This window comes from Mustela erminea, chromosome 19 (assembly GCF_009829155.1).
Source record: "Mustela erminea isolate mMusErm1 chromosome 19, mMusErm1.Pri, whole genome shotgun sequence".
NCBI classification, from domain to species: Eukaryota; Metazoa; Chordata; class Mammalia; order Carnivora; family Mustelidae; genus Mustela; species Mustela erminea.
The window spans coordinates 9113746-9131431 of NC_045632.1; the positions used below are offsets into that span (position 1 = coordinate 9113746).

Consider the following 17686-nt stretch of genomic DNA (forward strand, 5'->3'; position numbering starts at 1 on the left):
ATGACCTATATAGCATGGTCACATGGGCACATGATTCAAACCAAGACCCCCACCAATAAATGGAGAACATACTTTTATTATGGGTCATGGTGGAGTGCTTGAGAGTCCCAGTTCAAGTTCATATTTGGCCATTCAAACTAAAGCCAGCTTAGGTAAGCTCTGGGCATCTTCTCTGGGAGAACACAGGATGGGAAATCCTTGGGAAAAGGGACAGAGGATTGTCCACAGAGGTGGATCTGATTGTCATGTCTCAAGTTACATTACCTTGTGACTCTACAGAGTGTTGTTTAGGTGATGAGAGAACTGAAGGCAAGCTGAGGACAAAGCAGAACTGACACCCCATGAACCCCTACCCCCCCATGGGATATATAGGACATTCCTCAGGCACTCCTGGCTGCCCTAAAGGAGAAACAAATAGTTACCTTGTAGAGATCACAATCCTCCAAGACCTGAGTATTCCTCAGTTTACAAATGTCCTAGTGATTTACAGGGAAGAAGCTTTATTATATCTATAGCCGAACTTCCAGAGACCCATAACTCAGAATCCTGAAGCCCTACCATCACCCTCTTCTTCTGAAAATTGAGGGAGGTTGAGGCAGAGGGAAATGTAAATAAAATTGAATTTTCTTTTAAACCTGCAGCCTATTAAAAAGGACGGGTTTGAATAAGAGGATTGTAATACTGCTTCCGGAATATCCCAACTACCTTACCGGTAATGCCTTACGAGAGGGGTAAACAACCTTGACAAGATAAAGGCCTCCAGGATACCCTGAATCTTCTTTAATATATAAATGTTCTTTCTCAAAACCTCCCTTTTTCCTTACATCCCCCAAGCCCATTGTATAGATAGAAATCAGCCATGCCTCACAACCCCAGGGCGCTTTCTGCCCACGAGTCCTATCCCATACTTTCATAAACAACCATTTTGCACCAAAAACATCTCAAAAATTATTTCTCAGTCATAGGCTCCAGAATCCACTCCACGGAACCTCCCCTATATTCCAAAACCACATCATAGGGAACACACTAGTGAGCAGGGCACGTGTCCACTCAAGGTCCCTGCAAAAGTGCTGAGTACACAAAATGGATGGCAAGTAGCAGCACCATGGATCAGGTGACCTAAAATGTCAAAAATACCCCCCACAAAACCTGTAATATATCCGTAATATCACAGTCAGCACAAGGAGGAGAAAATGGTACAGTAAATAAACTAGGTGGGGGAAATCACCCATCATTTCAATGTTAAGGTCACTGAGAGAATGGATTCCTAAGACTATTATTCCCTTCCATTACCAAATAGGTGACAGATAACACCAGTTGCCTACAACTTTCAGTAAAATGATATAGGAGCCGCCTGTGTGGCTCATTCGTTAAGCATCTGCCTTCAGCTCAGGTCATGGCCCCAGTCCTGGGATCTAGCCCTGCACCAGGCTCCCTGCTCAGTGGGGAACCTCCTTCCTCTCTCCCCCTGCTTGTGTTCTCTATCTGTCAAATAAAATCTAAAAAAAAAAAAAAAAAAAAAAAAAAGAGGTTCACCATGGTGGTAGGGCAACACAAAACTCATCAGAAATTCATGTTAACATATTAAAAACCAGCATGTTTGGTTAATTGAAGGACATTAAGTTCACACATAGACTATGTTATGCATTTCAAATTCACTGTTACACTTGTTCAAAATATAGAATATAAGCGTTAACCTCGATAGCTGATATCATGATGTGGAAGTGACTTCCTTAAGTTCCAGTGCTGCTGACAGTTTTAACAGATGTGTATGGCATGGTAGGGAAGAGTTAGATAACCTCCTTCTTTTATCGAGGAGGATTTCTTCATTTCAACCACAACCACTCCTATTCTCTAAAGATTGCTATTATGAAGATACATTAGTAGTTAACTGGTGCGCCACCTTTTTCTCCTTAGAGAGCAATCAGGAAAACCTTGTATGTCTAATATTCAGGAAGTTCTTTAGTTTTAGTAAATGGAGAAAAAATATTGTTCTGAATACCTATTTCATGGCAACTTACATCAATACTATAGCCCTAAGCAGTGTCTCCATTTAGATTTTATTCGTTCATGTTGTGTATTACACAGTTCTCATCTTCCAAGGAAAATCTGGGATGCATGAGTTCCCCCGAGTGCAGCAGGGCATCGAATGCCATTGATGGAGCAAAAGTCAGGCTCACGGATTCATGCACACAGTACAAGTAAGTCAATCTCCAGAAGTGATTTGAGAATAAAGTACATTAATATTTGTTGGTCACAAACCTCAAAAAGGCTCAATATAACAAAAAGCACATCGAAACTAATTGTACCTTTGTAAAAACTCCCCCACTGAATCTTTCCAATGTAACAGCATATGCATTTTCCAAGTGTTTAACTTGATCTTTTTCCTTGGACTAACGAGTACTGTCTGAATAGAGGGACTGATACACTCCTTTTACGTGATATCTGCGACATTTATTGATATTAGATGTTCAATCAGAGTTTTCTAATTATTTGTATGATTCAATTTACCTTCTTTAGCACTTTCTGTGTTTGCAAACATGTATATTAAAATGAGGGTATTTCCACAATCATCTTTCTAGGGTTTGAATCTAGTGTGCATTTTGAGACACTGAGTATAGACTGAATTCCAGTTAAAGGTCTCACCACATTCATCCCATTTTACCATGTTGCTCCCATATGATAACTACAATGTTGTGAGTTTCAGGGAGAGAGAGGGGTGGACTTCTTTAGATGTGTATAGATATTCTCCAGTTATATCGGATGCAAGGTCTGTGATGTAAGGGTTTTACAGTCCTTACTCCTAGTCTTTACATCTTTAAAGTTTCTTGCCAGTATGACTTCTATGATGTTTGCTAAGGTGTGAGCTTTGGTAAAAGGCCTTGCCACATTTCTTTGCGTTTGTAAGGTTTCTCTCCAGTATGAGTTCTGTGATGCTTAAGAAGGTTTGAGTGCAATAAAAAGCCCTTGCCACATTCCTTACATTTGTAAGGTTTTTCTCCAGTATGATTTCTGTGATGTGCAGTAAGTGATGAGCTCTGGTGAAAGGCCTTGTCACATTCTTGACATTTGTAAGGTCTCTCTCCAATATGAACTCTGTGATGTTGACCAAGGTGTGAGCGCTGTTTAAAGGCCTTGCCACATTCCTTGTAAGGTTTCTCTCCAGTATTAAATCTGAAATGATTACTAAGGGTTGCATGACACTTAAAGGCCTTGTCACATTCTTGACATCTGTAAGGTTTCTCTCCAGTATGAATTCTGTGATGTTGATCAAGGTGTGAGCGCTCCTTAAAGGTCTTGCCACATTCTTGACATTTGTAAGACTTCTCTCCAGTATGAAATTTGCAATGTCGAGTAAGGTGTGCCTGCTGGTTAAAGGACCTACCACATTCCTTACATTTGTAAGGTTTTTGTCCGTATGAATTCTGTGATGTTGAGTAAGTGTTGAGCGAATTTTAAAAACTTTGCCACATTCTTTACATTTGTAGAGTTTCTTTCCAGTATGGATTTGCTTATGTTTCCGTAGGGATGAGCAGTACTTAAAGGTTTTACCACATTCTTCACATTTGTATGATTTCAGTTCAGTATCCATTTGCTGATGCTGAGATCGGGTTGAGTGCCAAAGACTTTACCACATCCCTTAAAAATGGGTGTTTTCTTTCCACTAGGGATCGTCTTCTTTCTACTTAGTCTTGATGACTGACTAAATGTGGGACCACGTTTAGCGTATCTGAATGGGTTTTTGGCCTCATGAATTCGCTGATGATCACCAATATTGGAGGACTGCGGAGGACCATTCTCACACTGACTGGATTCATCAGGATTTTCTCCCAAATGGATACTCTCATGTGTAATAAGGTTAGACCTCTGATGAAAGACTTCACCACCTTTGTAACATTCATACTGGTTCTCAGAAAACTGAGTCCTCACACGTCTCTGAACACTGCAGCCCTGGTTAAGTGTTTTCTCATATTCAGGGCACTGGGCAATGCTATCTCCATTGGAAGGGCTCTGGTCATTCTGGAGGGTCGACTCCTCAGTGAAGCCCCTCTCATATGGATCCCGCTTAGCACTTTGTTCTTTATTATACAATCTCTGATTTTCAGAAGTATCTGATGGGGTCAATCCAATCCCGTTTTGAAAATGGTTCCAATCATTATTTTCAGCATGGACTAGGTAACTTTCCAGATTGTCCAAACTGTCTTTCCACAAAGAGCTATGTTTGAATACTTGAATGGAGCTTTGCTGACAGAAACAAACTGCTTTGTGGAAGCAACTGACTTAAAAAGGGAGGTTTTCCACGATGTTTTATGTCCTTCACTATTCGGGTCATTTTGAGTCTTATTAGATGCTGTTACCTCAAATGGGCTATGTCCTTCATGGTATCCTTGATGCCCTTCCCTCTCCCTATCACCGTCAGGCTGTCATTAAGTATACATCTTCAAGAGCACTATTTTTGTATCTACTCATAGTCACTTTTTGGAAAGAAGCTTCTATGCTCGGCTTTTGCAGGAAGTTCTGAGTTTCATGTGAAGATATGGCTGAAAAATATCAAATAAAAGAAATGTAAAGTCTTTGCACTTACTACTTTCAGATGAATATACTGATGATTTGTAACATACAAGCTTCAAGTCAATCAGAGAGTGTCAGAAAGATGGCTGGGAAGGAATCATCAGAATTTCCTTCCTCCACGGACACCTTATCTTTGAACACAACATACTGACCACATACCCTAATAGAAAATTCTGTGATACTGTCATGTTATAGCACAAATCCCTTCCTGCGTCTCAAATAATCTGGAAAAGTGCCACAGGAGTGTAAAATTAGAAGGATGGTTATTTAAACACAAAACTGAAATGAACCAAATAGAAAAAAATCCAACATACTCAATAGGTAAAGATTGTAAGCTTCTTCTCTATGACCAGAAATGTAGTAATAAAGTAACCCTATCACTGCCTTTCAACATGGTACTGGACATTCCAGTCGGAAAAGACACATAAAAAGAATCCAAACTGAAAAAAAGAAAAAGTAAAATTATCTGTGTTCACAGATGACATGATCTATAAACAACCCTAAAGAGTCCTAATTTAATTTTTCCGTGCTTTTCCCCTATTGTTTTTATTGTTTATTTCTGCTAAACATTGTCTGCAACACTTCCCATTTTCAATTTTTTTTTTTTTTGAAATACATGGGTGAGTTAAAAAAAAAAAAAAAAAAACAGCTGGAAGGGTGCTTGGGTGGCTCAGTGCATTAAGCCTCTCCCTCCAGCTCAGGTCATGATCTCAGGGTCCTGGGATCGAGTCACACTTTGGGCTCTCTGCTTGGGAGGGAGCCTGCTTCCTCCTCTCCTCTCTCTACCTGTCTCTCTACCTACTTGTGATCTCTGTCTGTCAAATAAATAAATTAAATCTTTAAAAACAAGAGAGAGAGAGTTGGAATTAAAAACTTAACTTTCGGGGCGCCTGGGTGGCTCAGTGGGTTAAAGCCTCTGCCTTCGGCTTAGGTCATGATCCCAGGGTCCTGGGATCGAGCCCCACGTCTGGCTCTCTGCTCTGCAGGGAGCCTGCTTCCTCCTCTCTCTCTGCCTGCCTCTCTGCCTACTTGTGATCTCTGTGTGTCAAATAAATAAATAAAACCTTAAAAAAAAAAAAAAAAACCTTAACTTGCCATGAGAAACAAGGAAAGGAAAAAACTTAGATGAAATTTAGTAGTACAAGGAAGTAAGAAAGATAAATCTGAAATAAATAAAATAGAGACCAGAATAGTAATGGAACAATGAATGTAATGCCCAGTTTACCCGAAATACTAAAACTGGCTGTGCTTTAACTTAGTCAGCATTTATATACTACCAAATCAGATAACTTAGCAATAAAAACAATAACATTAGATAATTCCTAAAATTGCACAAGTCACTGAGACTGAATTATCAACCCTCTACCAAATAAATGGGAACTCTTCTTACACCAGAAAAAGGAACTTAAGTTATATTTGGAAACAAAACTGTCCCAGCACATTGTAACCAAATGTTACAATATTTGATGTAGTCACTGAGTTCCCTAAATCAAGTATCTCTTTTGCTCAGATTATTTTCCTTTTTTGTGTCCTTGACATCAGAAAGTCCTTTCCTCCAGCTGGCTGTTTATTGCATCAACCCTCTTTTCAATCTCATTTATTGCATTGTTAATCTCTTTGATTTAAAAAAATATATTTATTTGAGAGAGAAACGGAGAGAGAGAAAGAGCATGAGTGGGAGCTCCAGAGGGAGAGGGAGAGTATCAAGTAGACAGCACACTGAATGTCCACACTGACCTGAGGCTGGATCCTAGGATCCTGAAATCACTACTTAAGCTTAAACCAAGAATCAGATATAACTCTTGTCTCTGTGGTGAAGTTCTCAGCACTCTTTTCTCAAACCTGTGAGTATCCCTATGATTGTTGCCTTTAATTCTCCATTGCGTATGTTACTGATAACTGCATCCCTTCGATCTCTGGTCATGGCCGTATTTTTTGGTTTCTTTTGGGATAAATTCTTCCATCATAGCATTTTGTCTAAGTCTGCCTTCCTCTCTGTGTTACAAAAGCCAGTGATGTGTCCTGCTACGCCGCTTCCAGTCGGGGACGAGAGAATTAGGCACAAACAAGTCAGCTGCAAGAGACTGGGAGCAGGGGACAACAGTCGAAAAGGACTGCTGCCACGAGCAACTCCACAGTCTCACTTTTATGAGATAGAACCAATAGCCAATAGGACTAATGAAGGTCAAACATTAATCCCGTCTTGCAGACAAGAAAGGAGGAGGATAAAGTTTATAGTTAACCAAGCACATTCAAAGGACTCATCTAACTAACAACGGGCGCTTCTGGGAAGAGAAAGGAGCAATAACGGATAAGGGAAGCAGGTGGTTTTCATTCCACCCTGAGCTGACCGGGTGTTCCCAGGTGCTCGGCTTCCCTGAGGCAGGCGGCGTTCCGCCCTGGGCATGCCGGGCGTTCCCGGCTGCCCGGCTTCTGTGAAGGGGCGGCGTTCCGTCCTGAGCGAGTCAGGCATCCCCAGCTGCCCAGCTTCACGGTCGTACATCGTCCTTCTCCCCAAAGACCTGTTGCCAGTGTATGTATTTCTTAAGGCCATATCTAAATGTGCTTGGCAACTAGTAAAATCCTCCAGGGGTTACAGTTTAAGTATCAAATTGTTCCAGGGGGCAGCAGCACTGCTACATCCTTCTAGTCAGTGGTCTGCAGAGGCTCTCCTTGCCTTCTGTAGAGAGTATTTGCTCCCTGGTCTGAATGTGGTCAGTTTTACCTAGGTAAGCTCTGGTCTGCTTCTGAAATGAGACCTGAAATCACCTCCACCAGAACGGAGGTTGTGCAGAACTCTCTCCTTAGGAGATGTGGTGTGGGCAGGGGCCCACCATTCTGGGCCTGAGGTAAGCTAGACTGAGAGGGTCAGTCCAACCAGAGGGCAGGGGCCTGGGGCTTAGGAAACAAGCCAGAGCGCCAATGTCCTCACTGACTGGGACACTGCTCTGAGATTATGCTACAGGGCAGGAGAGGGAAATGGTGCCATCTAACTCCTGTGTTCTTAGACACATATCCCACTGAATGTTTCCTCACAGGGAAACACTCCTAGACTAGTGAATACTCTTCCCACTGTGTCCCCCAGTCATTCCTCTAATCACCATTGCCAGGTTGTCTGTACCCAGGTTGCTTGCCTTCCTTCTCTCCAGGAGTAGCACAGCACCTTCTTGGCTCTATCCCAGCCAAGCCTGCTGACCTTTAAAACTCTAGGCTTTAAAACCTGCTAGTTCCAAGAACTCAATGAAATTCAACCCACTTGTTTTCCAAGCCAGGGGCTTTCGAGAAACATTCTCCTTGTGCGTTCCCTCTGTCATACCACTTTCCCCACAACCAGGGATCCCTGCCTTCCACAACACTATAATTCTTCCCTCCCTCAACCATGTCTCCAAACTTTCTGCCTTCAATGATGTGGCCTCTTCTTTCCTGTAACTTGGGGAGTATGATCTGTCAGTCTTCATGGCCATTTCTGGAGTACTGAGGGTGATTTGGAACATATTTAATTGTGTTCCTGAGATGTGATGTGTCTAGCGCCCCCTATTCCAAGGCCATTTTCCTCTCCTGGGAATCTTTTTTGTTAGAAACCTGTGAAAAGGGATGCCTGGGTGGTTCAGTGACTTAAAGCCTCTGAGCCTTTGGCTCAGGTCATGATCCCAGGATCCTGGAACTGAGCACTGCATTGGGCTCTCTGCTCAGTAGGGAGCCTGCTTCCCCCTCTCTCTCTGCCTGAATCTTTGCCTACTTGTGATCTCTGTCAAATAAATAAATAAGATCTTTAAAAAAATAAAAAGAAACCTGTGAAAACTAAAAAAAAAAAAAAATTAGAACACTGAAGAATACAAACCCAACACATAAAAAATTTGTTGTTTTTACATAAAAAAAGAATTCAAAAAGTTAAGACATAATACATTTAAAGGAACATCCCCCCAGATAAAATGCTTATAATTCAACATAATGATATCAAATCTGGAACAATGAAAACTACAAATAGTGTGCAGGAATTGAAAGAAGAAATAAGTGGAAACACATCGATGTTCTTTCACTCGAATACTTAATACTACTGACCTATCAATAAAACTTCAATTGACCTGCAGATTTATGCTATTTTTGCAGAAAGAACAAAATGCATCCTAACTTTACATGGATGTCACAAGATAACACATACCCAGAATAATTTGGAAAATGAACAGCACACATTGTGATTTAAGGCATACTGTAAAATCACAGTTATCAAAATAATATACTACAGACATAAAGATAAGCATAGAATAAGGGAAGAGTGTAGCTGATCTAGACATGTATTTCTCCAATGTTACTGTGTATGACAATCAACTGAGGCCTTGTTAAAATTTATATTCTGATTTCGATTTCTGGGTTGGGTCTAAGTTTCTATATTACTAACAGGTGTGCAACTGATGCCCATATTTTCAATACCACAGTTCTAAATTCCATAAATAAATGAATGAATAAATGATGGATGGATGAATGAAGGAACGAATGAATGAATAAAATAAAAATAAAAAATAAAATAAAATAAAAATTATGGGTGGGACTGCATCAGTGACTCAGTTGGGTTAAGAGTCTACTTTGGCTCAGGTCATGATCTAAGGGTTTTGGGACTGAGCCCCACAGCAGGCTTTGTGTCTCTCTAGAGATACACAAAAAATGGAGAGAAATCAAAGGAGTAGTTGGGTAAAAATATACACACATAAACACTGGCATATAGAGAAATACGTTTAGCTTGAAACACAAAACCATCCATCACAGAGAAATGACGGCATCAAACTAACACCTGTCTGCATCAGACCTCCATGGCAACTCTCAGTACTCAGGGGTCAGGCCAAAGCAGCCCCTGAATCCCAGAGACCAAGAGGGTCCTTAGAAAAGAGGAGCGATTTCACTTTAATCACAAGGCACCTCCCTAGGACTAGCAGAGCCCTACCATGAAGGACCAAAACAAACTACAATTGCTCCACCAAGAACAACCCCCCGTGGGCATCCAGCATTGCCCAAATGGCAGGCCCCTTTCTGGGTGGCCCGCTGAGATCTCACCTCATGGGGAACCCTGGGAGGAATCTGGTGCTGGACCAGAGGACCACAGACACAGGCAAGGGGGGCAGGGCTACAGCCACCAGTGATCAAGGGCACCTCAGGCTCAGTCAGTTAAGTGTCTGCCTTCATTTGGCTCAGGTCATGATCCCGGGGTCCTGGGATGGAGCCCTGCCTCAGGCTTCCTGCTCAGCGGGAAGCCTGCTTCTCCCTCTCCCTCTTCCTAGCTCCTCCCACCTGTGCACCCTCTGACAAATAAATAAATTAAACCTTAAAAAAATAAAAAGGCGATCAGATCTTGGAAGACTGCCAGACTAGACCATGTCCACCCTGCAGTCACACTGAGAGACCCCAGGGACCCTGCTCATGTTCAGGGCCAGAGAGAACTACCTGGTCAAGGTTTGTCACCAGCTAGGCTTGTGTTTGGTCACCGCCAACACACTGCAGTAGAGTATTAAGGACATTCTATCCCTCTATCTGGGCAGGCCTGCAAGCAGGCAGTCACTTTCCACTGCTGACCATAGCTTCCACTGCTACCATACCAGGATGCCTGAACATAGGCCCTGGGCGAGCACAGAGCCCATGTCATATGGCTACTGAGGAGAACAGCGAGCCAGTAGCATGGCCCAAGTGTGGAGCATAACGTCTCTCTGCAGGATGAACAGTGAACTTGTGTTGAACAGTGAACTGGGGCGGTCTCAGAGCCCAGCCTACTGTACTCTTTCTGCAACAGAGAATGGGCTTCAGTCCTGCCAATGTCTGTATGTAACCTGGGGATCCACTGATCAGGGACTTGCCAGCGCTGGCTTGGAAAACGCTCAGGGGCCCACAGTTGCCAATGGGTACATGTCTGACCCTCTGGGAACACAGAAAATAAAATTAGAAACCAAATTACTGCAAATGTTTAAACTAGAAGTTGCCACAGTCCCTGGGATACCTCTAGAATGAATGACAAACAGTTGGCTACATTCAGATGACTGAGACTAAAACCTCTCAAATGTGCCTTCATTCCATTCCAGTAAAGGAAAAGGTACAGATAGCAGCGTGAGCAATTCCTCAGGATTCCAGGGACCATCTGGACCAGACAGACCACTGCAGTTTTCACATGCATGCAGGCTACTCAGCTTTCTTCCAAGGTTCAAAAGCTACATTCAAATGGAGAGCATTCTGCATGGAACAGGACTGCTGGGCTACCTTTTTCATGAAAAAGAAAATCCAAAATATTCAGTGAAGTCTCACATATTCCTCTGCATAATACCTACAATGTATGTCCCATGGTTACTGATGTTTTATCTATACTTTTAAGATCTTATTTATTTGATACAGAGAGAGATCACAAGTAGGCAGAGAGGCAGGCATGGAGGGAGGGGGGCGGGAACCAGGCCCCCTGCTGAGCAGAGAGCTCAATGCCAGGCTTGATCCAGGGACACTGAGATCATGACCTGAGCTGTAGACACAGGCTTACCCCACTGAGCCACCCAAATGCCAGATGCTTTATCTATTTTAATGTATTTAAATATCCTTAATTCTCTATGTTAGTGCTAATGTTATTGTCCTTTTACTGGCAGAAATGGTTTAGGTACAAGAAGGTTGAGTGAATGTCTCAATATTTGTAGACTCAGGGTTTGACCCTGGATACCCTGCACATCAACACGAGGCACCCCAGTCCAATGCTTTTCCAGAAGGTGACCTGTGCTTGCATTCTTTTTCATCTTTCACACTCAGTGGTTGAACCAGAAGCCCTCACATGGAACAAATTCTGTGAACTGGGACTTCAAAGTGAAAATTCCAGCTCAAACCACACACATGTAGCCTGAGTGGCTTTCTGGCTGACTACTTAAGAACCAGACACAGAGGTCAGGTGTCCAAGGTCAAAACACAGGGAAGGCCCAGAACACACAGGAGTCCACTTTCACACCTGGAGAACCAGGATTATGGACCTGTCCCCTGACTACATTTTGCATAGGCTAATACCCTTCCTGAGGAAGTGAGCTCTAAATGTGTCCCCAGACACTCACTGGTTCTCAGCATTTGTTCCCTAGACAGGGACCTGAGAATGCATAAGAAAAGAAATTCAGGAGTTACACCCCAGACTTATTGATATGGTGATATAGGAATAGGCAAAGCAATCCAAGATTTCCAACTGTCCTGGTGATTCTGATGCAGGCAAAATCTGATTACCCCTGAAGGAAATGTCATGGGTCATCCCAGAGTTATCCACAGATAAGTCACTCTCAGAATCCCTCTATGCTTGTGATCATGCTACTGTTGTGACATACACTTAGACAACTCACACACAACATACACAACACACACTTTCTTTTTTCATAAATTAATCTGACTCTAACGAAGTCTATCTTGGCTTCCTTCTTTTCCATCTCTGCTTTCTCTCAATACTCTCCTTGAGCTTTCTGGGATCACCCCAAACACACCTCTGGTCCCATTCTTCTATAAAGGCAACATAATTAAAATGAAGGGGCACTTATGTAAATATTTTATCAACTAAGTAATGAAATGCACACGGGACATCGATACGTCTTGTATTACATTGGGATGGCATACAGCATTTTTACGGTCAATCTATCGAGGATGATTTTTACTGTTAGACCATAAATAATTGCAGGCTTAAGGAGCTCATCAACATTCAATGTGCATGCAGCATAAAATCCCTGAGCATTAAGATTAAGGATACTCTAAATGTTAGCATCTTTTTAAAAAACAGGTTCAGTGCAAAATATGATTCCCTTTCTCTCAGATGCTGTGAACCAGTTCATAGAACAAGAGGCATTTGCAAACATTTCTATGTCCACCTGTGCTACACTTCCACATTTTTACTTAGACTGGCTCCTATGACAGAGTTCTGGTCAACGGCATGGCAGGAGTAGGCCTTGGGGAGGATGGCCTTCCCTGAATGAAAACGAAGAGGCATCAATTCAAATTTCTTAAGTGGAAGCAGACTTACACTGTCTCCTTTGCTGCCTTCAACATGGACTGATGCTTGGTGTGTGTGTGTGGTGGGGGGAGCAGGTATCTTGGGGCCATGAGAGAGCTAGTATGAACAGAATGTCTAGGGAGGACCATATCACAGAGGAGAAATAAAAGATGAGAGTGCACTCTAGTGTGTCTGAGCCACTCTCTCAGGCCTGAGCACCTATCTCCTCACTGTATACCTAACACAAAATACACATCTTCTTTTCTATGCATACATATCAGTCTTGTCTTTTTTTTTAATTTTTTTTCAGCTTTTTTAAAAAGATTTTATTTATTTATTTGACAGAGAGAGAGACCACAAGTAGGTAGAGAGGCAGGCAGAGAGAGAGGGGGATGCAGGCTCCCTGCCGAGCAGGGAGCCCAATGTGGGTATCCATCCCAGGACCCTGAGAACATGACCTGGGCCAAAGGCAGAGGCTTCACCCACTGAGCCACCCAGGTGCTCCACACATCAGTCTTTTCATGGGGCCTGACCACAAAGTAACAGGTATTGAAAAATGCATTATTATCCCTCAATTGATCCAATGTTAAATATGAGGATAAATATGTACTTAATCTGATTAGTTTCTACAACTGATGCAAGTCCTCTTTCTGCTCAGGTTTGGAGGACTGTAGGGACAGCATGGGCTGTGAAACAACATAGGGACAGCTAGCCCCAAAATTGGGTAGGCTGTCTGAAGCAGAAATGGTCACTGCTGATGATTCCCTTATCACCAAGAAATTTATGAATCTGTAAAGAAAGCATCTTATTCTCTGAATCCTAGAAAATCCCCACCATTCTTAAGTCCCCATCTCTGTCACATTTGTTCACCACAAGTAGCTTCCTAAGGCCTTGCAGTGACCAAAGGGATCTCCCTACAGAACTTGCCCACATCAAGAATTCTCCATATTTGGTGTTGTTCTATAGGACTTATCTTCCTCCCAAACTAGGTCATCATCATGTTTTATCTGTCCTCACAACTCTCTCAGTGCCAAGTGTCTAAATCAATCCTGTGGCCCACTGATGGTGTTTTCCAAAGCTTCCAATGAAGTGGTAATGAAAATATATTTAAATCTCAGATATGGTCTCAAATTATCTTGTTACCAATGATTTACTAATAAACTAGAAAATCCCATGGTCCTTCTAAGGAGCTACAAGAGCCTGTGTGACTTGGGGGAGGAAAGAGCAGTGACGATGGGGCCTCCATAGGACAGAAAGGAAGGTCAGCTCTGTTGCCTACACATGACCGTGTCGCTCTCGACCCGCAAGAACGACCCGCAGACGAGGTTGAGTGGCAAACTTCTTTATTGTCAGTCTTCTACATATCTTGATCCGGGAACCCCGCTCCTCAAATTAAGCCCCTTATTATAGTATCAGTAGTTACAAATGCCCAATCACCATATCACGCGATTCACCTAAACACCAATCAGGAGGACTACTAGTCACCTTATCCATGAGCATGTGAGATGCTCGTGAGCACCTACGTGACTCCATAGGTTTCTATTGTTCTACAGATCTTGTGCCCTTCCCAAAACTACAGGTTAATCATATACCCTCCTTGTGACTCCAGGCATTGAACGTGCGTCGTCCACGAGCGCACCCATTTTCCTTGGGTTAAACATTCACAGTCCCATTATCCTGGGCCTAGTCACCTACGTGACTGCCATCCACAAGTGCATGGCTCCCCACATCACCGGAATGGAGATAAGGAGACAGAAGAACTGGAGATGATTTGGAAAGGAAACAAGAAAAATCTACATTTCTAAATTCAGTCAGTAGCACAGCCTTCTTCAAGGGTCCTCTCCCACATGAAGAATTTAAGCCAAAGCTCTAGCCTAGACGTATTTCATCTCTTACCCTGGGCTACATCATCACTCCTTTTTTTTCCCCCCATTTTTTAAAGACTTGATTCATTTATTTAACAGAGAGAGAAGGAGAGGATGAGAGCACAAGCAGAGGGAGTGACAGGTAGAGGGAGAAGCAGGCTCCCTGCTGAGCAAGGAGCCCAATATGGGACTCGATCTTGGGACCCTGGGATCATGATCTGAGTGGAAGGCAGAGGTTTAACCCACTGAGCCACCCAGGCATCCTGAAGTCTCTACGTTTTCACCTAATCAAACTGTTACAGTGAAGTGAGCAACCTCGATGTTACTTCCAAGAAAGGAAAAGAATAGCAACTCAATAAATTTTACTTCTCCAATCACAAACAAAAGAATGAATGATATCAATTAAACTACATGGAATGTAATGTGCTCCCTGGAGAATTACTCCCATGTGCACATTAAATTCTGAACACCAAGTCATTTCATGCAAACTGTTCTTAAAATCCTTGAGATTTTAAGATTATGCAGATTGGGAGAAGAGAAGCAGAGTGGATCCTGCATGAGTTAACACCCAGGTACACAAGATAGGATTTACATGCGGAGAGCCTCAAACCAAGATACTCGAGATTTAGGAACTTTTAAAAGTTCCGTACTATTCCTAATATGAATATATAATACTTTTGCTTACTAGGAAATCATCAATTTTGAAACCTAGAAATGTGCTCCTCGAAACCAATATTCCTTTTCCTTCTGAAGACACAGTTGCGAGACACACATACATGTGCTTCCTCTTAGTTGGTGCTGTTACTCGAAAATCTTTCTTTAGGGAACCCGAGTGGCTCAGTGGGTCAACCCTCTGCTTTTGACAGGGGTGGTGATCTCAGGGTCTTGGGATCCAGCCCTACATCAGGCTCTCTGTTCAGCGGGGAGACTGCTTCCCTCTCTCTCTCTGCCTGACTCTCTCCCTACTTGTGATCTCTCTCTCACGGTCAAATAAATAAATAAAATCTTTTAAAAAATTACTTTCAGTTCAAGAAAGTGTTTCTCTCATGCAAGGAAAATATAAATTCACCAATAGATGATGAAATGAATTCTATTATTATGACAACTCCATAGACATGATACAACATACACTGACCACTGACCAACCAACTACACAATAGTAACATTGTATGTATGCGTGATATTGATACAGAGCGGCACATACATAATTTTATTGGCAAAGAGCCTAAAAGTAATTTAGATTTGAGGAAAACTCACATTGTCTTAAAATCTATGGAGTTAAAAATTGTCACCCTATAATAAAACACATGGGTAAAAAGGAAACCCAAATGACTTTGTGATATGGGAAGCCCAAGACAAAAAGAAGCACATGATCATGGAATTGAAAAACCAGAGTAAGTCCAAATTTAATCCAAAACATTTTACATAAAAAAGGATGAGTTATTTAAAAGGGAAACCACCGTGTAACCGTATTTTTAAACTGTGACTGTGACCCCATAAAAAACAAGCACTGGAATTATTGGCATGTCTTCATGGACAGTCGAATTGCAATGAATAGTCATTAATATCAACCAGAAAAACATCTAATGAAAAATTTTACCAATAAGGACTTATAAGACATTAAAAATGTATCATGTTATTAACAGAGCCCTTTTTTGATGCAGAATGTATAATTCATTCTGTAGAAAAGCAAGCAAAATCCTTTCATTTCCAGATGAACAATACCACCAACACTCTAAAATATACTGACAAAGCCTTTACATAAGTATTTGGATGAATTCACGTTTATTTTGAGGAGAGCAGAACAAAAATCTAATGACTGACCTTCCCTGCTGTAAAACTACATTCATAAACAGAAGTTTTTCTTAAACATGGGGACTGTACTAATTATCTACCTCACTTCTTATAAAGCACATGTCCACATCCTATCAGGATTTGGGATCTAAAGAAACATCAGAAATGAATCTCAGGGCGCCTGGGTGGTTCAGTGTGTTAAGCCTCTGCCTTCCGCTCGGATCACAATCCCAGGGTCCTGGAATTGAGCCCTACATCGGGCTCTCTGCTAGGCATGGAGCCTGCTTCCTCCTCTCTCTCTCTCTGCCTCTCTGATCTCTGTCTGCCAAATAAATAAATAAAGTCTTAAAAAAAAAAAAACAGAAATGAATCTCAACTACAACTAATTAAAAAATAAAAACAAACATGGTAAAGTCACAATAACTTTATATAAAATGAAATTATGAAATGACGCAACTATTAATAAGGCAACAACTGAGACTGTATTATAGGCAACAAATGTTGAGTTCCAAATGTTCTGCCCCCCCCTCCCGGCATTATTTAGGTATGAATTCTAGGAAATAAACAGATACATTACTTCACCACAGAAGAATGGAATACAGAGTGGAAAAATTTCTACTATTAGTTCATACAAAACTTACCTTGCAGGGGAGATACCATGATCAAGTTCATATGAAGTAAAACCAACTCTTGAAGGGGAGTAAAGGACTAGACCTTGTCATTTCAGGGAGGTACTTTCTGATCTGAAAATGCTACTGAGTCTCAATTTTGTATAATTCAGATGAAAGCCTCCGTCACATTGGAAAGCATAAATCTGAAAACACGGGACGTCTGTCTCCAGTGCTCTCAGCATTTCTGCACCAAATCCCATTATGCCCACCACTACCCTCACATGCATCTCACAGGAAGCAAAACAGAACTTACAAAGGGCTCAACACTAAGGTTTTTGGAAATAAGGTACTTTCCTGGGTCCGTCATGGCAATGGAGAAGCTCTCAGGTCATGGAGGCCCTCCCACTCCCAGGGCAGTTACCTGGCCTCACTGTGGATGTGGTGGACCAGCGCTCGAGCTGAAGGAGAATCCCTAGAGAATGTAACTGCCTGATAATCTTGGATAGCAGATGTCCCTCAGTGACAGGGAGACCAACACCATCAGGCTTCCCAAACTAATGTCCATTCAAGGAAATTGACTGAAACCACACGTTAAGGTCCATCATCCTCCTTCACATTTGGACGTCACCTCTGTCACCCGCTTCATTCATTCCCACCTACCTGGATGGATGACTACTGTCTTCTTTCTTATCACATCCCAGAACTGCTTCTTTTGTTCTAAAAAGGAGACAAAGTCTGGCTTGGATATAATGAGGCCTGTTTTTTATTAAAAAAGAAAGTGAGTATCCCTAGAGATTCTTTCAATCACAGTTGTGCTTGGTAGAGAAGAGAGGAAACTGCAGAATTCTAGAAAAACATTTCTCACA

At 42.0% G+C, this 17686-nt stretch overlaps 2 protein-coding genes and 1 pseudogene across 2 annotated transcripts in view; 1 reads left to right on the forward strand and 2 right to left on the reverse strand.

The window, feature by feature from the left end:
• LOC116579148 overlaps positions 1-3676 on the reverse strand; it is a 187889-nt pseudogene extending 184213 nt beyond the window's left edge.
• Positions 1-3752, forward strand: part of LOC116579165 (putative protein ZNF720) — a 794777-nt gene extending 791025 nt beyond the window's left edge. The window contains exons 4-5 of the mRNA XM_032324161.1: positions 2089-2201; positions 3669-3752. Coding sequence (XP_032180052.1) covers positions 2089-2159 — 71 coding nt within the window. The 3' untranslated portion in view covers positions 2160-2201; positions 3669-3752. The remainder of the gene's footprint in view (positions 1-2088; positions 2202-3668) is intronic.
• Positions 1-17686, reverse strand: part of LOC116579132 (zinc finger protein 11-like) — a 1039038-nt gene that overhangs the window by 872470 nt on the left and 148882 nt on the right.